This window comes from Erinaceus europaeus, chromosome 3 (assembly GCF_950295315.1).
Source record: "Erinaceus europaeus chromosome 3, mEriEur2.1, whole genome shotgun sequence".
In the NCBI taxonomy this organism is placed as follows: Eukaryota; Metazoa; Chordata; class Mammalia; order Eulipotyphla; family Erinaceidae; genus Erinaceus; species Erinaceus europaeus.
The window spans coordinates 21,894,306-21,918,081 of NC_080164.1; the positions used below are offsets into that span (position 1 = coordinate 21,894,306).

The window sequence follows — 23,776 nt, forward strand, 5'->3', positions numbered from 1 at the left end:
GATGAGGTTTACAGTCAACAATATTTATACACCTTTCCCATATATTTATACCACTTTCCCTGATCCAGCTTTCTCTCCCTTTGCCACATGCGTTTAACCCTCTGTGCTACTACCTGACTCCTATGACATCTGTTTTTAATTTTAGTTTTTATTATTGGATAGAGACAGAAACAGAAAGGGGAGGTTAAGTGTAGCCAGTTGGTGGGGCATCTGGTCAATCGCCCAAATTACAGTGTGCAAGGACTTGAATTCAGGGCCCTGGTCCCCAACTACAGGGCCCTGGTCCTCAACTGCAGCTTCAATAGTGGTAAAGCAGGGCTGCATGTTTCTTTTTCCCTATCTCCTCCCTCCACTCTCAATTTTTTTCTATCCAATAATAAATAAAATTTACAAAGAGGGGGAGAGAGACAGAGAGACACCTGCAGCCCTGCTTCACCACTCACGAAGTTTCCTCCCTGCAGGTAGGGACCAGGGGTTTGAACCTGGGTCCTTGTGCACTGTAACTTGTACGCTTAACCAGGTGCAGCACCACCAGGACCCTTCGCTCTCCCTGGCCCTCCTCTTTAATTTCTTTGTCCTATCCAATAAAAATGGGTGATGGTGGCAGTGGGGAAGGCCACCAGGAACAGTGGATTCATTGTACTAGCACCAAGCCCAGGCAATAACCCTGGAGGCAAAAAGATAAACTGTAATGCTTGTGGCCAGGGGCCAGTGGTGGCACACCTGGTAGAGTGCATGTTACAACCTGAAAGGACACTCAGGTTCAAGCCCTGGTCCCTCCTGCAGGGGAAAACTTTGTGAACACTGAAGCAGTGCTGCAGGGTCATTCTCCCTCTGTATGGGACAGGATGGGAGGTAGCGGAGACCTGATTTAAGTGCACGAGGAGTTGGGTTCTAGCACCTGGAGGGAAATTTCTTAGAGCAACAGTGCTGCAGATTTTTTTTCTCCCTATCTCCTCTTCCCCCTCAACTTGTCTGTCAAAAATAAATGCAATGGACAGGACAAGCAAGATAGCTGATCTGGGAATATGAGGGCGATTTGGCTGTGACATCTGTCACTCCACTGATTGCCAGGGTTGATTTGGCTGATCTGGCTGGCTAGGCGGGTATCCCCTTCCTCCCTCACCACGCTCCACATGCCTCCCTCCCAAAGCTGTGGCCTTCCCTGAATAATAAGGTTGAGGGCTGCGCTCCTCTGCTAGAACCTCCAAACAAGCTCTCAAGATAGCTGATCTGGGAAGACACTTAGTTTGCCATGTGCAGGTTCCAACAGGTCCTCACTGTACTGAGGGAAGCTATGGTCTCCTATTATCTAAAAAGGTGGGCTTGGAACAGTGACAAAAAACATCTGTCTAGTGTGGGTCCAGGAGGTGGTGCAGTGATAAATCTTGGGACTCTCAAACATGAAGTCCTGAGTTCGATCCCCGGCAGCACATGTCTGGTTCTTTCTCTCTCCTCCTATCTTTCTCATAAATAAAAATAAATAAATAAAATCTTTAAAAAAAAAAAGATTCTCTTTGTATTTTACACTTGACTTTGCATTTCCACATGGTGATAAAGTTTTGCAGCATTCTAACACACAAGAAAAAGTCAAATATTGGTCAATGCAAAACATTTGTTATTGCATGGAGGGGAGACAGCATAATGGTTATGCAAATAGACTCTCATGCCTGAGGCTCCTAAATCCCAGGTTCAAACTCCAACCACCATAAGCCACAGCTATATAGTGCTCTGGTAACAAAAACAAAAAAGTTATATACAATATATACAACAAAGTAACTTTTAAAATATTGATGTTTTAAGGGTTTATTTTGAAGGTCATTTTAAAAACAAAGTTAAAGACAGTCTGAGAGAAAATTACACAGAATACACTCATTAAATAAGTATGGTGATTGAATCAAAGTAAGGAGGATATTTTCTTCTGCAAACAAGTTCTGTTGTCCTGAAGCTGCTTATACTTCCAAGAGAGGGTGGGGGGAATCATGGCAATTAAAGCTGCCTCTTAATCATGTAAATTGAGAGTAGAAACCAAATTTCTTTGTTCTTTCCAGTAAGTCAGTTTCGATCTTCAAACTGTGCCTTGTTTTTTAAAAGATATGATGCTAAAAACTCAATGGGATTTGGTGGTCTGTAAAGGAAAAGAAATGCCAAATTTAGAAATTTTATCTCAGGTGGGTTCACTTAAAATGTCCATCTTTTCCACTTTACACTCAAAGGTCATTTGCAGTTCATAAGGTAAATAGAGAGGCAAGTCAACCAAAACATAGTGGGTCATTTGCAGTTCATAAGGTAAATAGAGAGGCAAGTCAACCAAAACATAGTGGCACTCACTACCCAAGTGAGAACATAGTTTCATAATGTTTATATCTGGATACAAGTTCATTTTAACAATTTCAAATTGACAGTTTCAAAAGTGAGTTGATCATGAAATTAGAAATACTCCAAGGGGATAATGGTGTGAAAAGGTTAGTTTCTGGGATGCTAGCAGTATTCCGGTCTTGATCTGAGTGCAGGTTACATGTGAATGTTTAAATTCTGGAAACTCCTCAAGCTGCACACATCTGTGATATGCAGTTTTCTGCTTGTTTGCTACACAAGGATCATCTTTCTACAGTTATGAGGTGGCTAAACCTTTGGGCATGGGGTTCCAAGCTTAATCTCTAGCACTGCATGTGCCAGTTGTCCCTCAATAAATTCAAACCCCTAAAGCACCATAAGCCAGAGCTGAGCAGTGCTCAGGTGTTGTTGCGGCGGTCTGGTGTCGGGCTGCACCATGGAGAAGAGAGCGGACGTCCAGAGCAAAGGGGTACACAATTCTTTATTATAGGATGGGGGGGAGGTTTGGTTCAGACCACGTGGAGCCAGCCGGCAATGGCCGACCACGGGAGGAGAGCACTGAGCGAGACCTCAGAGACGGAGAGCCAAGAGCCCAGAGAGAGAGAGAGAGGGGAAGGGTGAGGGGGCTTTTTATTGGGTGACAACCAGGGGTGACGTAGGGCCAGGATTGGTTGAAAGGGGGCACTCTAGGATTTAGCGGGGCATAGAAAAACCTGGGGGCGGAGACTGCATCAGAATAACTCCTCAGCAACACTCAGGTTAATGACAAACAAAACAAAACATATACACAAACATCAATACAACAACATGGCCACACTATACCCAAACACAAATATTCCCAAGGGCCAGGCAGTGGCACACCTGGTTAAACACTCACATTACATTGCGTAAGGACCCAGGTTCAAGCCCTTGGTCCCAACTTGCAAGGGAAAAGCTACAAAGGTGGTGAAGCAGGGCAGCAGATGTTTTGTCTTCTCTCTCTCTCTCTCCTCCTTCCCTCTCAATTTCTGGCTATCCTACCCAATAATAAAGCTAATTAGAAAAGTAGCTGCAGGTGAAGTGAATTTGTAGCGCAGGTACTGAGCCCCGGCGATAACCCTGGTAGAAAAAAAAAAAAATCAGAGAAGCCAGAACTCCTACCTTCTGCACCCCAAGAATGTTGATCCATACACCCACAGGGAGAGAAATGTTAGGGGAAGATGACTAGAGTGTTCTGAAACTCAATTCCATCAGGACCCAGAGAGAGAAGAGGAAAAAAGACGTTTGAAAGTAGTAACAGGTGTAGGTGTGATTTAGAAAGGAAGAGAAGTCAGGATCATAGAATAAATGGGAGAGGGATGCACTAGGTTAAGTGCTACATACAAGGATGGAGGTGCAAGGGCCAGCTTAAGGATCCCAGTTTGAGCCCCTGGCTCCCCACCTGCAGGGGAGTCGCTTCACAGGTGGTGAAGCAGGTCTGCAGGTGTCTTGTCTGTCTTTCCTCTGTCTTCCCCTCCTCTCTCCATTTCTCTGTTCTAACAACAATGACATCAATAATAACAGTAACTACAACAACAATAAAAAACAATGGCAACAAAAAAAATAAATAAATGTATATATATCAAGAAGGAAAAGGGAGATACAGTTTTTTGGGATAGAGCCACCCCACCTATGTCCTGTATAGACCACAGTCCTGCCAGTGTTTCTCCCTGTTCCTCTATCTTCCCTTTCCTTCTCAATTTCTGTCTCCAAAATAAATAGATTTATTTATTTATTATTATTTATTTTTATCAGAGCATATTGCTCAGCTCTGGCTTATGGTGGTGCAAGGGATTCAATCTGGGACTTCAAATCTTCAGGCATGAGTCTTTCATAACCACTATGCTATCTACCCCCACCCTACACACACACACACACACACACACTCTTACACTTTTTGGAAGGGAACTATGTAGGAGTATGACAGTTCAGCCAAACCACCTATTCTGTCGGCTGTTATCTGACAGCACTCCATATTACCTCTAGCATATGCTGTCCCCCTCACCAAGCCAAGATATAGCAAGGTGAGGTCTACTGATATGCACACACACACACACAAATATATATATATATATATATTTAAATTTTTATTTATTTATTGGATAGAGACAGCCAGAAATCAAGAGGGAAGGGAGGGACATAGAGAGGGTGAGAGACAGAGAGACACCTGCAACACTGCTTCACCACTTGTAAAGCTTTCCCCCTGCAAGTGGGGACTGGGGGCTTGAACCTGGGCCCTTGTGCATTGTAACATGTGCACTCAACCAGGTGTGCCACCACCGGGTCCCACAAAAATATACCTTAATAAATAATAAATAAAAGACAAGCAGAGAAAGTGGAGTCATTGTACAGACACCAAACCCTAAGGGTAGCCTTGGTGGAAAATAACAAGTTTATTTTCTTATACACATGGGAGTTTCACATGAAACAGGAAGAGATCATCACTCTGTACCTCATACTTAAAGTTCTTTTATCTACTATGCCACCTTTTTTTTTTTTAAAAAAGATTTATTTCTTGGGGGGCCAGGCAGTGGTACACCTGGTTGAGCTCACACATTGGTGTGCAAGGGTCCAGGTCTGGGTTCAAGCCCCTACTCCAGGATTTAGCAGGTCTGCAGGTGTCTATCTTTCTCTCTCCTTCTGTACCTCCCTCTCCTCTCAATTTCTCTCTGTCCTATTCAATAACATAGAAAGGGGGGGAAAAAAACCAAGGTTTGTTAACTCAAAGGAGTCAGAGAGTCAATCTCACACTTGGGATGCAGGAAGATAAAGATAATACTTGTGTGGAAAAATACGTATTTTCCCTCACCTGGATTATTACCAAAGTTTGTTGCCTATACAAAGACTTTACTCCTAACAGGCTTTTGTTGTTGTTGTTGTTGTTTCTGTTTTAATCAAAGCATGAGTGATAGAGAGGGAAAGGAGAAAGGAGAAGGGCAACAGCAAAAAGATACCTGAAATACTGCCCTACCTCTTGTGAAACACCCCAGCTGCCAGCAGGTGTGGGGCCTCAAACCCAGGTCCTCTTGCACGGTAAAGTGTGTGCTCTCTACTACCTGGCCTTAGAGCACTGCTCAGCTCTGGTTCATGTTGGAGCTGGAGACTGAACCTGAGATCTCTGGTGCCTCAGGCATGATACTGTGTGCGCTGTGGCCAAGGAGGTGGCACAGTGGCTACAGCGCTAGACTTGTGACATGAGATGGCAAGTCAGTAAGTAGACAAATAAATAAAAGGGCAAAGACAAACAGCACGATGGTTATGCAAAAAAGAGTTTTCTGCCTGAGACTCCTAAATCCGAGGTTTAACTACTTTCTTCCTTCCCACTCCTCAAGAACCCAGAGCTGAGCACTGCTGTTAAGAGGAGGAGGAGGACTGTAATCTTGCTAATAAAACAAAAATCCAGTGTAGTGGGGAGGAGACAGCTTAGTGACAGAACTTTGGATTTCCCAGCACCAGAGCCCAAATTCAACCCTCAGCATCACATGTGCCAAAATGTTACTCTGGCCTATCTCTAGATCATGGGGAAAAAAAAATCTAGGATCATGTCACACTTGTATGCACATAAAAGACTCAGCAGACCCACAAGCAGCCTCACCCCCCCACATACTGAAATCTGAAGTCCTCCTGTAGGCACTATGGTCTTACCTTTCCTTTGCCAGCACAGCAAGCCCCTGTAATAAGATAGGCACAACTGTCTGATCCAGGTAGGCACGAGTTGGCAGAGACTGGAGATCCACCTTCTGTTTTGATGACTTTTCTGCATTAATCTTCTCATTTTCTACTATCCTCTAGTTAATAATAAAAAAAGATAATATATATATATATATATATATTACAAATAACTATGTTATTTTGAATTATGAGTAAAAACTAACAGAATAATATCCCTGATAGAAAAGGCAAATTAGGGCAGGGGAGACAGCATAGTGGTTACGCAAACAGACTCTCATGCCTGAGGCTCCTAAATCCCAGGTTCAATCCCCCGCACCAACATAAGCCAGAGCTGAGCTCTGGTGTCTCTCTCTCTACATCTCAATCAAAAATAAAATATTAGGGGGTCAGGCGGTGGCGCAGTGGGTTAAGCGCACGTGGTGGAAAGCGCAAGGACCGGCGTAAGGATCCTGGTTCGAGCACTCAGCTCCCCACCTGCAGGGGAGTCGCTTCACAGGGGGTGAAGCAGGTCTGTAGGTGTCTATCTTCTCTCCCCCTCCTCTCTCCATTTCTCTCTGTCCTATCCAACAGCGAACAACATCAACAATGGTAATAATAATAACCACAGCGAGGCTACAACAAGGGCAACAAAAGGGGAAAAAATGGTCTCCAGGAGTGGTGGATTCATGGTGCAGGCACCGAGCCCAGCAATAACCCTGGAGGAGAGGGAAAAAAAAAAAAAAAGCAAACCACTACCCAGGAACTTGGTTCTGAATAGCAAATTCAGCTTTTTGTTTTGTTTTGACCAGAGCATTGCATAACTCTGATTTACCGTTATAGAGGACTGAACCTGGGACCTCAGAGTGTTTTGTATAACCACTATGCTAACTGTTGGGATGCATTGGATCGACCTTCTCGTGGTGCATCCTGTGAGTACCCATTCATTGGGGAAACTGACGATCCTTCCTAGCCGACTGAATCCACATGGATCCTAGTCACTTTCAAAGCCAGCAACAAGCAGCTCCTGACAGCTTTCAACCTGACACTGTTGACTGGCTATGGAAGAAGGGCAAATGCTAGAAGAAGAAGAACTATGCTATCTGTCTTGTCAAAGCTTTTTCTGAGGCCACTATCTTATTTATTTTAGTATTTATTTATTTATTTATTCCCTTTTTGTTGCCCTTGTTGTTTTATTGTTTTAGTTATTATTGTTGTTGTTATTGATGTCACCGTTGTCAGATATGACAGAGAGACATGGAGAGAGGAGGGAAAGACAGAGATGGGGAGAGAAAGATAGACACCTGCAGACCTGCTTCACTGCCTGTGAAGTGACTCCCCTGCAGGTGGGGAGCCAGGGGGCTCAAACTGGGGTCCTTATGCCAGTCCTTGCGCTTTGTGCCACTTGCGCTTAACCCAGTGTGGAACCACCCGACTCCTATTTATTTATTTTTTTATAAGAATTTATTATTCATGAGAAAGATAAGAGGAGAGAAAGAACCAGACATCACTCTGGTACATGTGCTGCCAGGGATCGAACTCAGGACCTCATGGTTGAGAATTTAATGCTTTACCCACTGCGCCAACTCCTGGACCACTATTTATTTATTTTTTATATTATCTTTATTTGATAAGAGACAGTCAGAAATTGAGAGGGAAAAGAATGATAGACAGAGAGAGAGAGAGAGAGAGAGACCTGCAGCCCTGCTTCACCACTCGTGAATCTTCCCCCCTGCAGGTGGGGACTGGCGGCTGGAACCTGGGTCCTTGAGCACTTTAACATGTGCGCTCAGCCAGGTGTGCTACCACCCAGACACCCCTTCCTTTTTTTAAATACCAGAGCACTGCTCAGCTCTAGCCTGTGGTGGTGCTACAGATTAAACCTGGGACCTCAGTGCTAGGATCCTGGTTCAAGCCCCCCACTCCCCACCTGCAGGTGTCCGTTCACAGGCAGTGAAGCAGGTCTACAGGTGTCTATCTTTCTCTGCCGTCCTCTGTCTTCCCCTCCTCTCTCCATTTCTCTCTGTCCTATCCAACAACTATGATATCGGTAACTACAAAAACAAAACAAAACAAAACAAACAAACAAAAAACCTGGGACCTCAAAGCATAGGTCACAATAATCTTTGGGACTCCTGAAGCTCCCCCCCCCCCACCTCACCCCCTTGCAGGGCACTGAAAGATGAGAAGGAAAGAGGAAGGAGAGGGAGGCCCTTGAGTCAGGGCCTTTAAACATGATAATGTGTGTACACTACTGGGTGTACCACTACCTGGACCTTCTGTGACTACAGAAAGCTAGGATAACAGCATAATGGTTAAGCAAAAAGACTTTCATACCCGAGGCACCAAATTTCCCAGGTTCAACCCCAGCATCACCATAAGCCAGAGCTGAGCAGTGCTGTGGTAAAATAATAACAGATAAAATAATGGGGAGGAGGATCAGAAGGTGGCCCATCTGGTTGAACACACATTACCATGCCAGGGACAAAGGTTCAAGCCCCCTGGTCTCCATTTGTAGGAGGGAAGCTTCAGAAGGGTGAAGCAGTGCTAAAGGTATCTCTCTCCCTATCCCTCTCCTCTACCCTCTCAATCTCTTTGCCCTATCAAATTATGTAATAATATTTATAATAATATTCTCTCTGCTGCTCATGATCTTTATTTAAAATACCTATAAAGTAATAAGAACAGAAAAAGAAAAAAGTCAGCGTCAACTCTAGCATGTGTTACCAGAGACTGGACTTGGAACCTCACTCAAGTCTCACACATCACCCTATGTGCCACTTTTTTTTTTAATTAATTTTATTTTTAAGAGAGATGCAGAGAAAGAGACACACAGAGAGAGAAAACACCAGAGCACTGCTCAACTCTGGCTTATGGTGGTGGTGGGGGGGGATTGGGATTGAACCTAGGACTTACTAGCCTCAGGCATGAGAGTCTGTTTGCATAACCATTATGCTGTCTCCCCCACCCCACTTCTTTCTTTTGAAGCATTTATCAGTATAGGACCTAAACATGGGTACTTGGCAAAGCAGCACATTAACCAAGTTATATTATTATTATTATAAAAATCTATAATAATATAATTTATATAGTAAACTGTATATAATATATATTCATATTATTTTTAAATATACATTTATTTAAATATATTTATATAAAGATTTGTCTATTTAAATATATACTTAAATTATGTATATAATTTATATAAAATACAACTTACTACATTTAAGTTATACTATTATAATTTATAATGATATAACTTGGTTTTTGTGCTGCTCTGCCAGATACCCAGGTTCAGGTCCTACTGAAAAAAAAAAAAAAAGTATTTTTCTCTTTCCCTCTCTATACTCCCCTCCTCTCTGAACTTCTCTTTTCTATTCAATTAAAAAATGGTTTCCAAGAGCAGTGGATTCAGAGTCCAGGCACCAAGCCCCAGCAATAAACCTGGAGGAAAACAAACAAACAAACAAACAAAAAATTGGATTTGGTGTAATACACCAAAATAAAGGACTCTGGGGCTGGGGGAAGTGTTCAGGTCCTGGAACATGATGACTGAAGAGGACCTAGGTTAGGGATTAGAGTGTTATGCAGAAAACTGAAAAATGTTACACATGTATCAACTACTTTATTAACTGTCAACTAGAAACCATTAATCTAATAAAAAATAAAGAAGAAATCTTTCTTTATTAGGGGATTAATGTCTTACAGTCGACAATAAAATATGATAGTTTGTACATGCAGAACATTTCCCAGTTTTCCACATAACAATACAATCCCTACACTAGGTCCTCTGCCATCATGTTCCAGGACCTGAACCACCCACCCAAGAGTCTTTTACTTTGGTGCAATACACCAAAGAAATAAATCTTTTTAAAAAGAAAAATAAGACTCACACCCAGGTTTCAGAGAGCACAGGTTCAATCTCCAGCATCACCATAAACCAAAGCTCTGGTCAAAAATATAAGTAAAGGGCCAAGGAAGATTGCACAGAGGCTGTCCAACAAATTCTCATGCCTGAGGGACCAAGGTACCAGGTTCAATCCCCAACACTAAAAGCCAGAGCTGAGCAGTATTCTAGTTAAAAAATAAGTAAAATAGAAATAAACAAAGGCAACTACAGTTAATACTTTATTGCATATTTGGAGGTTGCTTAGCACATCTTCTAAGTTTTCCATCAAAAGAAAACATTACAGGAGTCGGGCGGTTGCACAGCAGGTTAAGTGCAGGTGGCGCAAAGCACAAGGACCGGCGTAAGGATCCCAGTTCGAGTCCCCAGCTCCCCACACAGGGGAGTCGCTTCACAGGCGTTGAAGCAGGTCTACAGGTGTCTATCTTTCTCTCCATTTCTCTGTCCTATCCAACAACATCAATAACAACGATAATAACTACAACAATAAAACAAGGACAACAAAAAGGGAATAAATATTTTTAAAAAAAGAAAATATTGCAACTGTGAGGTCACTAGACTTACTGTAATCATTTCACAATACCTGTGCATCCTGAGACTAACACAAGGATACCTCAATTTTTTTCTAGTTTTTTAAAAAAATATTTATTTTCCCTTTTGTTGCCCTTGTTTTTTATTGTTGTAGTTATTATTATCGATGTCATCGTTGTTGGATAGGACAGAGAGAAATAGAGAAAAGAGGGGAAGACAACAGAGGGGGAGAGAAAGATAAGACCCCTGCAGACCTGCTTCACTGCCTGTGAAGAGACACCCCTGCAGGTGGGGAGCTAGAGGCTCAAACCAGGATCCTAACTCTGGTACTTTCACTTTGTGCCACGTGCACTGAGGTCCCAGGTTTAATCTGTAGCACCACCACAAGCTAAAGCTGAGCAGTGCCCTGGTATTTGAAAAAGTGGGGGCAGGGGGCTGGGTGGTGGCACACCTGGTGTACTTTTAAAAAGTTTTATTTATTCCTTAATAAAAGGAAGTCAGAGGAGGAGAAAGAGGGAGAACCAGAGCATTAACGACGTGTGATTCTGGGGCTCAAACTCCAGGCTTTCTGCTTAACAGTTCAAGGTTTTATCTACTGTGCCACCTCCCAGGGCACTGGTACATCATATATATATTTATTTTTTGCCTCCAGGGTTATTGCTGGGGCTCAGTGCCTGCACCACGAATCCACTGCTCCTGGAAGCCATTCCCCCCTTTTTGTTGCCCTTGTTGTGGTTATTATTGTTACTGATGTCGTTCATTGCTGGATAGGACAGAGAAATGGAGATGAAGGGAAGACAGAGAGGGGGAGAGAAAGACAGACACCTGCAGACCTGCTTATCACTCCCCTGCAGGTGGGGAGCCGGGGGCTCAAACTGGGATCCTTGATCGGGTCCTTGCGCTTTGTGCCATGTGCGCTTAACCTGCTGCGCTACCGCCCGACCCCCCTCATATATATATTTTATTTTTTTTTTAATATTTATTTTATTTATTCCCTTTTGTTGCCCTTGTTGTTTTATTGTTGTAGTTATTATTGTTGTCGTTGTTGGATAGAACAGAGAGAAATGGAGAGAGATGGGGAAGACAGAGAGGAGGAGAGAAAGACAGACATCTGCAGTCCTGCTTCACCGCCTGTGAAGCGACTCCCCTGCAGGTGGGGAGCCGGGGTTCGAACCGGGATCTTTATGCCAGTCCTTGTGCTTTGCGCCACCTGCGCTTAACCCGCTGCGCTACAGCCCGACTCCCCTCATATATTTTTTTAACCATTAACTCTTGCTTATGGTGGTGCGGGGGATTGAACCTGGGACTAAAAAAATTAATAAAAATATATATAATATATAAAAATAGGAAGTGGCAAAGTGTGGTCTGGGAGGTGGCGCAGTGATAAGGCTTTGGACTCTCAAGCATGAGATCTGGGTTCGATCCCCAGTAGCACATGTGCCAGAGTGATGTCTGGTCCTTTCTCTCTCTCCTCCTACCTTTCTCATTAATAAATAAATAAAATCTTTAAAAAAAAAAAAAAAAGGAAGTGGCAAAGTACTGGACTCTCAACTGATGAGCTCTTGAATTTGACCCCCAACAGCATATGTACCAAGAGCAATATCTGGTTTCCTCTCACTAATATTTTAATAGTAATAAATAAAGCAATTAATTTCCTATAAGAAAAAGTAGTAGTTTCACATGAGTGAGAACTGAGGGTTTATGCGGTACCAGGGATTGAGCCAGAAGCTTCAGGCCTGCTCTACCAGTTGAGTATATGTTCCTTTTTTGTTTTTTTTCTAATATTTTGTTTACTGGGGCCAGGTGTTGACACACCTGGTTAAACGCACGCATTACAGTGCACAAGGACTTGAGTTCAAGCTCCTGGTCCCCACCTGTAGGGGGAAAGCTTCACAAGTGGAGAAGGAGGGTGTCTAGCTTTCCCTATCTCCCCTCACTTCTCAATTTTTCTTTGACTCTATCCAATAAGAAAAAGAAAGGGTTAAAAAATATTGGGAAAAATGAAGATTTTATTTATTGATTGATGAGAAAAATAAGAAGGAAGAGAGAGGGAGAACACCTGGCATCATTGTGGTACATGTGCTGCCCGGGAGCCAACTCAAGAACCAATGCTTTATCCACAGCGCCTCCTCCCGGACCACGAGTGTATCTTCCCAACCTCTACCCGTACACCTTTTACAAGGTTTGCACATGTGCTCTCAGAATTCACATTTAAGCAGTAAGGGACGCAGGGGCGGAGTACTAACAAAAAACTAGGACTAGGGGAAAAGCACTGAACGGCTACACAAAAAGTCTTCCATGTCTGAAGTACCAATGGTCGCAAGTTCAATCCCCAGCACCCCACCAACCAGAGTTTTGCAGTGCTATGGCTAAAATAATAAAAAAAATAATTATTAAGATTAAAAAACACAATAACAGTAATAACGACTATTTAAAGAAAGAAAAGAACTAGTGTGTGTGTTTCCACTCCCCAATGCCGCCTACCGAGCCCTGCCACAAATGCTGCTGCTGCTGCTTTAGCACCCGCTCCCGCTCCCAAGGAGACAATGGGGTTCTTCATTTTTAGCCTCTAGTTTTCCCCCCGACAGACAACCGCAGCCCAACTTCCTCTTGTCCCTACAACAATCGGCTGGTCTGCATCCCCCGAAGTGCTAGAACCCAGGATGAATCCAATGGCTGTTGTTGGGTGCGGGGGTGAGAAAGTTTCCCAAACCCCGCGCACGTGCACCGCGAGTGCCGCGAGTGAAGCTGCATCCCGGGCACCCTCCCAGCCACCCCGCCCCGCTCTGACTGTCGCTCAGATCCGGTGCCGCGGCCACTGGATGTCTTACCTCCACGTTGTCGGTGAGGCCGTACTCGGCGTGGGGGTTCTCGGCGACCTGACAACGAACCGCGGGTCACAGGCCGCTCTCGGGCCGCCCCCGCCACCCCCGCCGCCCCCCGGGTACCTGCGTCTGCCCCTCCAGCATCGGCTCCGGCTCCATGGCGGCCCGGCCAGTCCCGTCCGCGGACGCCCGTCCTGGGGAAGCAAAAGCCGCGTGAGTAACCCCTGGGAGCCCGGCCCAGCCCAAGCCCCGCTCTGGGCGCCGCAACCCCAAACCCCCCAGAGTGGCAGAGTGGGCGCGACGGGGATCTCGAGAGCCGCCCGCCCCGGGCTGGGAGGGGACCCGCTTACCCACGCCGAGCCGTTCCTTCCCGAGACACCGGCGCCGCGCCACCGACTCACAGCGTAAACCGCCCGGCCGTAAGTGATGGACGTCGCGCGGCCGCCGTGCTGCGCCTGCGCAGAACGCCTCGCAGCCTCTGGGCCGCGCCGAGAGCCACAGAGCCCGGGCCACACAGCCTGGGCCGCACAGCCTGGGCCGCGGGCTGCGGGGCGGGCACGTCCTGTGGGCGACCTGGGGCTGGGTAGGCCCGACAGAGTCCCAGAGAGTCTTTTCCTACCTAAGCTGGGTGGGTCTTGCAAAAAAAAAAAAAAAAAAAAAAAAAAAATATATATATATATATATATATATATATATATATATGTATGTGTGTGTATATGTGTATATATATTAATAATAACAACCGGAGCTCCTGGCTGAGCTTTCCTGGAGAAAGAGCACATATTTGGCTCTAAGGCCAAAAGAGGAGACACACAAAATTTGGGGAGTCCTTGAATCTCTGGGATTAAGATGCTTCCTGACATTTTTAACTAAATGAGCAAGATGTACTCGCCTTTTTTTTCTTTCTAGTTTTATATATTTATTCGAAAGCTAGAAGAAGAAGGGCCGGGTGGTGGCGCACCTGGTTGAGCTCACGTGCTACCGTGCACAAGGACCCTGGTTCGAGCCCCCGTCCCCACCTGCAGGGGGAAAGCTTTGCGAGTAGTGAAGCAGGTCTGCAGGTGTCTTTCTGTCTCTCTCCCTCTCTAGCTTCCTTCCTCCTCTCAATTTCTGGCTGTCTCTATCCAATAAATAAAGGGCTGGAGAGACAGCATAATGGTTATGCAAAAGACTTTCAAGCCTGAGGCTCCAAAGTCCCAGGTTCAGTCCCCAGCACCACCCAGCACCTCTCCAACTTTCTCTCTGTATCCCTCTTGCACTAAAAATAAATAAAATATTAAAAATAAATGAAGATAATAAAAAAAATTTTTTTAAAAAGGAGAAGAGAGAAAGAACTAGACATCACTCTGGTACATGTGCTGCCAGGGACTGAACCTGGGACCTCATGCTTGAGTCCAATGATTTATCCACTGTGCCATCTCCCTCTCCCCAAACACTTGATAGTAGATAGGTTTTATTTTATTTTCCTTTTTTTCCTTTTTTTTAAAATATTTTATTTATTTATTCCCTTTTGTTGCCCTTGTTGTTTTATTGTTGTAGTTATTATTGTTGTTGTCGTCGTTGTTGGATAGGACAGAGAGAAACGGAGAGAGGAGGGAAAGACAGGGGGAGAGAAAGATAGACACCTGCAGACCTGCTTCACCGCCTGTGAAGCGACTCCCCTGCAGGTGGGGAGCCGGGGTTCGAACCGGGATCCTTATGCCGGTACTTGTGCTTTGCACCACCTGCGCTTAACCCGCTGTGCTACAGCCCGACTCCCTTTATTTTACTTTTATTTATTTATTTTTTTGTCTCCAGGGTTATTACCGGAGCTTGGTACCTACACCACAAATCCAGTGCCATTTTTTCCCCTTTGTTACCCTGGTTGTTTTACCATTGTTGTGGTTATTATGATCATTGTTATTGGTGGTGTTGTTGGATAGGACAGAGAAATGGACAGAGGAAGGGAAGACAGAAAGGGAGAGAGAAAGACAGACACCTACAGACCTGCTTTACCACCTGTAAAGCGACTCCCCTGCAGGTGAGGGGCTGAGGGCTGGAACTTGGATCCTTCCGCGGGTCCCCACGCTTTGCGCCACGTGTGCTTAACCCATTGAGTTTAACCCACTGAGCTACTGCCTGACCCCTTATTTATTTTTTACCAGTGCACTGCTCAGCTCTGGCTTGTGGTGTGAGGGGATTGAACCTGGAACTTAATAGCCTCAGGCCTGAGAGTTTGTTTGCATACACATTATGCTATCTCCCCAGTCCCAGCCTTTTTTTTTTTTTTTTTGCCTCCAGAGTTATTGAGCCTCTGTGCCTACACTACAAATCCACTGCTCCTGGAAGCTATTATTTCCCTTTTGTTGCCCTTGTTTATCACTGTTGTTATTAGTGTTTTTATTCCTGTCCTTATTGTTAGATAGGACAGAGAGAAATCCAGAGAGAAGGGGAAGACAGAGGAGGGGGAGAAAGACACCTGCAGATCTGCTTCACTACTTGAGAAATGACCCCTTGCAGGTGGGGAGCTGAGGACTCGAACCCGGATCATTATGCAGGTCCTTGTGCTTCGCACCATGTGGGCTTAACCTGCTGCGCTACCACCTGTTCCCCTGAGAGAGTGCCCGTCTACACTGCTGTTAGGAATGCAAATTGGTTAAATCCCTGTGGAAATCAGTCTGAAAACTTCTCAGAACACTAGAAATGGGCCTTCCCTATGAGCTATCAACTCCTCTCCTGGGGATATATCCAAGGAAGCAAACACATGCATCTAAAGAGATATTTGTATAGCTGTGTTCATAGAAGCAGCACAATTTGTAATAGCCCATTCTTGGAAATAACTCAGATATCCAACTACAGATGAGTGGCTAAAAATGTTGTGATATATGTATATCAGCTATCAAAAATGATAAAGTCCTTTGCTTCAGCCTGGATGAAACTTGGAGGAGTTATGTTAAATGAGATAAGTTGTTACTAAAAGTTCATGTTTCAACTCTCCAGTGTTTCAGCTCTCCAGTGTTACACAGCTGGAGTGTAACCAAGAATGAGACATGCCCGGTAGAGGGCAGTGAGTTATGTTTATTTCTTTTTTCTTTCTTTCTTTTTTTTTTTTTTTAAGAAGGTTTAGTATAGTTACTTCATTGACACTTTAGCCAACTGAATATTGGGGGGTGCATTCCCCTTCTTTTTTATTTAATTGAGCTTAAGGGTTATAGTATAGGGAATACTGTAATGAGAATGATGTTCTAAAGGGAACAAAAATACATGGAATGGATATGTCTATTGAAGCAAAACAGGAGAGCATATGGCTCATAAGATTTTTGAGCTTTTTCCTGTTTGAGCTGTAGCCCACATAAATTTAGAAAAAGTACCAATTGAGAAAAAAACAAACAAACATATTTTTGTTTACCAAACATGGGCAGGTGAGTCACATCAATCTGCCAGAGAGCATTGGCTTTTAACAGTGGGGATTAATCTTGAAAGTCTGAATAGCAGGATCTTTTTTTTTTCCAATTTTTTTTTATTGGGGAATTAATGTTTTACATTCAACAGTAAGTACAATAGTTTGTACATGCATAACATTCCCCAGTTTCCCATATAACAATACAACCCCCGCTAGGTCCTCTGAATCCTTCTTGGACCTGTATTCTCCCCACCCACCCACCCCAGAGTCTTTGGTGCAATACACCAATTCCATTTCAAGTTCTACAGGCGCCCCCCTCTCCCTACAGGCTTTCTTCTGAGGGTAGAGTCCTGGGTATCAGAGACTGAAGATTTAGGGTCTTTCACCCTTCCCTGATTGTCCCCCCCTTCCTGCCCGCCCTCACCCCTGTCTGTGTAAAAGCTGGCACTCAGGATAAGAGGGGCATGATCTGACTTAACTTACTCCAGCCTGGGGCTGTGCAGTGAACCAGATCTCTCGTATGTAAAAGCTGGTGTGGCAGGCTTTGGCTTGCTTCCTTTCCCTCTCTATTTTTAAATAATTAGTTAATTAATTAATCAGTTAATTATTTCCCAGAGCATTGCTCAACTCTGGCTTATGGTGGTGTGGGGGACTATGGAGTCTCAGATTTTGAGAGTCTCTTTACATGTAACTATTATGCTATCTATCTGCACCCTCATTTTTTCTTTTTTAAAAATAAATACATTCTAGGGGGTCGGGCTGTAGTGCAGCGGGTTAAGCACACGTGGCACAAAGCGAAAGGACTGGCTTAAAGATCCCGGTTCAAGCCCCCCCCCCCCACCTGCAGGGGAGGCACTTCACAGGCGGTGAAGCAGGTCTGGAGGTGTCTATCTTTCTCTCCCCTCTCTGTCTTTCCATCCTCTCTCCATTTCTCTGTCCTATCCAACAACGACGACATCAGTAACCACAACAATAAAAGAACAAGGGCAACAAAAGGGAATAAATAAATAAATATAAAAAATAATAAATATATTCTAGGGCTTGGGCTGTACTGCAGCGGGTTAAGCGCACATGGCGTGGAACTTGAGGACCGGCTTAAGGATCCCGTCCCCACCTGCGGGGTGAGGGGTTGTCATTTCACAAGTGGTGAAGCAGGTCAGCAGGCGTCTATCTTTCTTTCCCCCCCTCTGTCTTCCCCTCCTCTCTCCATTTCTCTCTGTCTTATCTAGCAACAACAATAATAATAACCACAACAATAATAAAAACAAAAGCAACAAAAAAGGAAAACAAATACATTCTATTTGCCATATTTTAATGAGTGACAGAGAGGCAAGAACACTACTCAGCTCTGGTTATGGTGGTGCTGGGGATTGAACCTAGGACTTTGGAGCCTTATGCACAAAGATCTTTTGGCATAATAGTTACGCTGTCTCCTTAGTACAGGTTTTGGCTTACTGTGGGGTCAGGCAGCAGGCCCTCTTGTTGGGCCTCACTAGCAATTCCCACCAGTGAGCACTCTCTCTATACCAGAGAATTATAGCAGTCAGTCAGTGTTCCCTAGTACTCTGTTTAGGGTGTTTATTGAATACATGCACACCTGATAATTACACTGCCATGCCATTCTGGATTATCAAGGTGTGTGTGTGTGTGTGTGTGTGTGTGTGTGTGTGTGTGTGTCCTATACTCATCTAAAATTCTGGTTTTGGTGCCAGGTGGTGGCGCACCTGGTTGAGTACACATGTAACAATGTGCAAGGATCCAGGTTCAAGCACCTGGACCCTACCTGTGGGTATTGGGGGCGGTTAATCTTCATGGGTGTTGAAGCAGGGCTATAGGTGTCTTTCTTTTCCCCTTCTCTATCTCCCCCTTCCCTCTTGATTTCTCCATGTCTCTATCCAATAATACATAAATAAAAATTTAAAAAAAGGTAGTGAATATTTCGCAACCACCCTTTAACAAATTAAAATAAATTTCTGATATAGGGCTGAGGGGACAACATCGTTATTTCTCTGCAAAGACATTCATGCCTGAGGCTCCTAATTCTCAGGTTCAGTCCTCGTAAGCCAGAGCTGATCAATGCTCTGGTCTGTCTTTCTTTCTTTCTTTCTTTCTTTTCTTTCTTTCTTTCTTTCTCTCTGTGTCTTTCTTTGTGTGTGTGTGTGTGTGTTTGTGAGAGAGAGAGAGAAAGAGGGGGAGAGAGGGAGAAGGAGAGGGAGAGAGAAGGCGATTAAAATAAAATATTTAGAAACATAAATAAAATAAGAATTCTGTGGTCCAGGAGGTGGCTCATTGGACTCCCAACCATGAGGTCCTGAGTTCGATGCCCCAGCAGCACATGTACCAGAGTGATGTCTGGTTATTTCTCTCCTGTCTTTATCATGAATAAATAAATAAATTCTTAAAAATAAAATAAAATAAGAATTCTGAGATAGCTCATCTGTGAAAGTGCCTGCTTTGCCATGCATGAGTCCCAGGTGCCAACCTCCATGGCACTGGGGGATGTCTCTGTACTGTGGGCCACATATCTTTTTCTCTCTGAAGAGGCCATCCCAGATCAGTGCAGCACAGAGAATGCTAAAGATACATCCATACATACACATACATATGTGCTACTAATAATATTCTGTACTAACTGGTTCTGCTTCATAGCTTGAGAGATCAAGTTGAGCAGGCTAGATAGCAATTAATTCTCTTTCACCTACTATGATTTCAAAATCATGTGCTCATTCACTTTTTTTTTTTTTTTTTTTTTACTAGAACTCAGCTCAGCTCTGGTTTACGGTGGTGCAAGGGATCGAATCTGGGACTTTGGAGTCTCAAGCTTCAAGAGAGAGTTTGTTTGCATAGCCATTATGCTATCTACCTCACCCACTATCCATATTTTTTAATTTGTTTTTTTTTTTTCTTTTTTCTCTTTTTAATATATTTTAACTTAATTTTTCATTATTGAATGGAGACAGAAACTGAGATGGGGGGGATAAAGAAGGAGAGAGACTGTTGCAGCCCTGCTTCATCACTCATGAAACTTTCCCTCTGTAGACAGGGATCAAGGGCTTGAACCTGCATCCTTGTGCACTATAATGTGTGTGCTTAACCAGATGCACCACCACCTGGTTCTCCTTTTTGCCCTTTTCAAAATCAGTTATCAGTCACCATTTTGAAAATATATTTATTTGGAGTTGGGCGGTAGCACAGCAGGTTAAGCGCAGATGGTGCAAAGTGCAAGGACCAGTGTAAGGATCACGGTTTGAGGGAAGTCACTTCACAAGCAGTGAGGCAAGTCTGCAGGTGTCTATTTTTCTCTCCCCCTTTCTGTCTTCCCCTCCTCTCTCCATTTCTCTCTGTCCTATCTAACAAAAACGACATCTATAATAACAATAATAACTACAACAATAAAAAACAAGGGCAACAAAAGGGAATAAATAAATATAAAAATAAATATTTATTTACTTATTATTAGATAGAGACAGAGAGGAATTGAGAGGGGTGGGGGAGATAGAGAGGGAGAGAGACAGAGAGATACCTGCAGCCCTGCTCACCACCCCTGAAGCTTTCCCCCCTGCAGGTGGGGGATGAGGGATTTGAACCTGAGTCCTTTCATATGGTAACATGTGCACTCAACTAGGTGCACCATCACCTGGTCCCCCACCATTTTTTTTTCTTTTTTTTTTTATCATTTTTTAAATAAAAATTTTATTTATTTATTAAGTTTTTTTTTTGGATAGAGACAGAAATTGAGGGGAGAGTTGGGAGATAGAGAGAGAGAGAGAGAGAGACACCTGCAGCATTGCCTCACCATTCATGAAGCCTCCCCCTGCAGGTGACTATTGGGGGGCTTGAACTAAGGTCTTTGTGCTCAACCAGCTATGCCACCAGCTACACCCCTTTTTTGTTCCTAATTGAGAAGTGGTCCATTAAATCTATTATTGGGGGTCAATGCCTGAAGTTCCGAAGTCCAAGATTCAATTCCCTTAGCCAGAGTTAAACAGTGCTCTGGTTGAGAGAGAGAAAGAAGAAAGAGAGAGAGAGAGGGAGAGAGAGGGAGACTTGCAGCACTATTTCAGCCATTGTGAAGTTTCCCCCCTACAGATGGAGACGGGGAACTTGAACCCAGGTCCTTGTGCACTACAATGTGTGTGCTCAGTCAGACGCGCCACCACCAAGACCTGCTAAAAATTTTTAAAAGATTATTATTATTATTATTACTGGGACACTGATCAGCTCTGGCGTATGTTGTTGTGGGGGACTGAATTTGGGACTTTGGAGCTCAGGCAAGAGAGTCTGTTTGCATAACCATTATGCTACCTACCCCCATCCAACCCTACATTAATTCTTCCAGCATCGCTCAGGCTGAAGGCACTGGGAGTTCCTTAGAATGTAAGTAAATGGGTTGGGTGGTGGCTCATCCAGTTGAAGGAATGTTACCATGTGCAAAGACCCAGGTTTAAGCCCTCAGTCCCCACCTAGCAAGGGGGGAACTTCACAAGTGGTGAAACAGTGCTGCAAGTCTCTGTCTGTCTCTGTCTCTGTCTCTGTCTCTCTCTCTTTCTTCCTAGAGCACTGCTCAGCTCTGGTTTATGGTGGTGGGGGGATTGAACCAGTATTTCAAAGCCTCAGGCATGAGAGTCTCTTTGCATAACCATTAAGCTATCTCCTTCGCCCTTTTTTACTTTTTTTTTTTTAATTTATTTTTTTATTCATGAGAAAGATAGGAGGAGAGAAAGAACCAGCCATCACTTTGGTACATGTGCTGCCGGGGCATCGAACTCAGGACCTCATGCTTGAGAGTCTAGTGCCTTAGCCACTGCACCACCTCCCGGACCACTTTACTTTTTTTTAGGTGTCTCTCTTTCTTCCTCTTTGTTCCCTCAATTGCTCACTCTCCTATCAAAAAATAGATAATAAAATAAATAAATAAATAATGGTATATAAATAAATAATAATTGAGGGTCAGACACTGGCACACCCAGTTGAACACGCACATGGCCATGCTTAAAGACCCAGGTTCGGGGGCTGGGTAATGGTGCACCTGGTTGAGTGCACATGTTACAATGCACAAGAACCAAGGTTCGAGCCCCTGGTTCCCACCTGCTGGGTGAAGTTTTGCGAGTGGTGAAGCAGGGCTGCAGGTGTCTCTCTGTCTCTCTCCTTCTCTATCTCCCCCTCTCAATTTCTGACTGTTTCTATCCAACAAATAAAGATAACTAAAAAAAAAAAAAAAAAAAAAAAAAAGACCTAGGTTCAAACCCCCAAACCCCACCTACAGAGAAAAAGTTTCAAAAGCAGTGAAGCAGCGCTGCAGGTGTCTCAGTTTCTCTTTTTTAAAAATATTTTTTGTGGGAGTCGGGCTGTAGCGCAGCGGGTTAAGCGCAGGTGGCGCAAAGCACAAGGACCGACATAAGGATCCCGGTTCGAGCCCCGGCTCCCCACCTGCAGGGGAGTCACTTCACAGGCGGTGAAGCAGGTCTGCAGGTGTCTGTCTTTCTCTCCTCCTCTCTGTCTTCCCCTCCTCTCTCCATTTCTCTCTGTCCTATCCAACAACGACGACAGCAACAATAATAATAACTACAACAATAAAACAACAAGGGCCACAAAAGGGAATAAATAAAATAAAAAATAAAATAAAATAAAATTTTTTTTTAATTTTTGTTCTTTTTAAAAAAATTATTCCTTTTTTGTTGCCCTTGTTTATTGTTGCAGTTATTTGTTGTTGTTGTTTTTATTGATGTTATTGTTGTTGGATAGGACATAGAGAAATGGAGAGAGGAGGGGAAGACAGAGAGAGGGAGAGAAAGAAAGACACCTGCAGACCTGCTTCACCGCCTGTGAAGCGACTCCCCTGCAGGTGGGGTGCCCGGGCTCGAACCGAGATCCTTTTGCCGGTCCTTGCACTTCGCGCCAAGTGCACTTAACCCTCTGTGCTACCGCTCGACTCCCTTTTTTTAAAAAAAATTTTAAGTATTTTTTTATATTATATTATTTTAATATTTATTTTTATTTATTTATTTTAAAAAATTTTTTTAATCTTTATTTGTTGGATAGAGACAGTCAGAAATTGAGAGGGAAGGAGTAATAGAGGAGAGAGACAGAGAGACACTTGCAGCACTGCTTCACCACTTATGAAGCTTTCCCCCTGCAGGTGGAGACCAAGGGCTTGAACTTGGGTCCTTGCACACTGTAACATGTGCGCTCAACCAGGTGTGCCACCACCTGGCCCCTATATTTATTTTTTTATATTATTTATTTTTGTTGGGCATTACACCCTTTTGTTGCTCTTGTTTTTTATTGTTGTTGTAGTTGTTATTGTTGTTATTGATGTCGTCGTTGTTGGATAGGACAGAGAGAAATGGAGAGAGGAGGGGAAGACAAAGAGGGAGAGAAAGATAGACACCTGCAGACCTGCTTCACCACCTGTGAAGCAACCCCCTATAGGTGGGGAGCTGGGGGCTCAAACTGGGATCCTTCAGCCCGTCCTTCTGCTTTGCGCACTTAACCCGGTGCGCTACCGCTGGACTCCCTCTCTCTCTCTCCCTTTCTATATCTCATTCCACTCTCAGTTTATCTGCCCTATCAAAATAAATGATAAATAATTTTAAAGCAGGCAAAGGGGTGTGGTCCGGGAGGTGGCACAGTGGTTAAAGCCTCGGACTCTCAAGCCTGAAGTCCTGAGTTTAATTCCCCACATCACATGTACCGGAGTGACGTCTGGTTCTTTCTCTCTCTCCTCCTATCTTTCTCATTAATAAATAAATACAGTCTTTAAACAAACAAATAAAAAGGCAAGGGGGCTGGGTGACGGCACACTGGATTAAGTGCACATCGTACTAAGTACAATGACCTGTGCAAGGATCCTGGTTTGAGTCCTGGGGCTCCCAACCTGCAGGGGGCATGCTTCACAAGCAGTGAAGCAGGTTTGCAGGTGGCTCTGTCTCTCATGCCCTCTATCTTCCCTTCCCCTCCCCTCTCAATTTCTGTCTTATCCAAAAAATTAAAAATGGTGGCCACAGGAGCAGTGGATTTGTAGTGCAGGCAAAGCCCCAGCAATAACCTTGGAAGCAAAAAAAAAAAAAGGAATGCAGAACTGAAAAATCCACAAAGTCATTTGGTAGTGGGATGTTGACAAATTAA

The 23,776-nt window shown here is 44.0% G+C and overlaps 1 protein-coding gene and 1 non-coding gene across 2 annotated transcripts; both read right to left on the bottom strand.

The window, feature by feature from the left end:
- Window positions 1–1,776: 1,776 nt before the first annotated feature.
- On the bottom strand, window positions 1,777–13,711 carry DPY30 (dpy-30 histone methyltransferase complex regulatory subunit). Its single transcript, XM_007523897.3, has 5 exons — window positions 13,617–13,711; window positions 13,390–13,460; window positions 13,273–13,320; window positions 6,001–6,143; window positions 1,777–2,128 (listed from the first exon to the last, which is right to left on the bottom strand). Exons 2-5 carry the CDS (start codon window positions 13,423–13,425, stop codon window positions 2,056–2,058), a joined length of 300 nt encoding a protein of 99 aa, XP_007523959.1. The 5' UTR covers window positions 13,426–13,460; window positions 13,617–13,711; the 3' UTR covers window positions 1,777–2,055.
- On the bottom strand, window positions 4,264–4,400 carry LOC132537954 (small nucleolar RNA SNORA58). The gene has a single exon (XR_009549355.1). It is a non-coding gene; the product is annotated as a small nucleolar RNA SNORA58 (small nucleolar RNA).
- Window positions 13,712–23,776: the final 10,065 nt, after the last annotated feature.

What these genes read in the sequence shown, in the direction of transcription:
- DPY30 (XM_007523897.3), bottom strand. Translation starts at nt 13,425, where the DNA reads ATGGAGCCGGAGCCGATGCTGGAGGGGCAGACGCAG. An exon ending in TGCTGGAGGGGCAGACGCAG is followed by an intron (nt 13,321 to 13,389) that starts GTACCCGGGGGG and finishes GTTCGTTGTCAG; the next exon opens with GTCGCCGAGAACCCCCACGC. An exon ending in GCTGTGCTGGCAAAGGAAAG is followed by an intron (nt 2,129 to 6,000) that starts GTAAGACCATAG and finishes TTTCCTTTACAG; the next exon opens with ACCACCAAATCCCATTGAGT.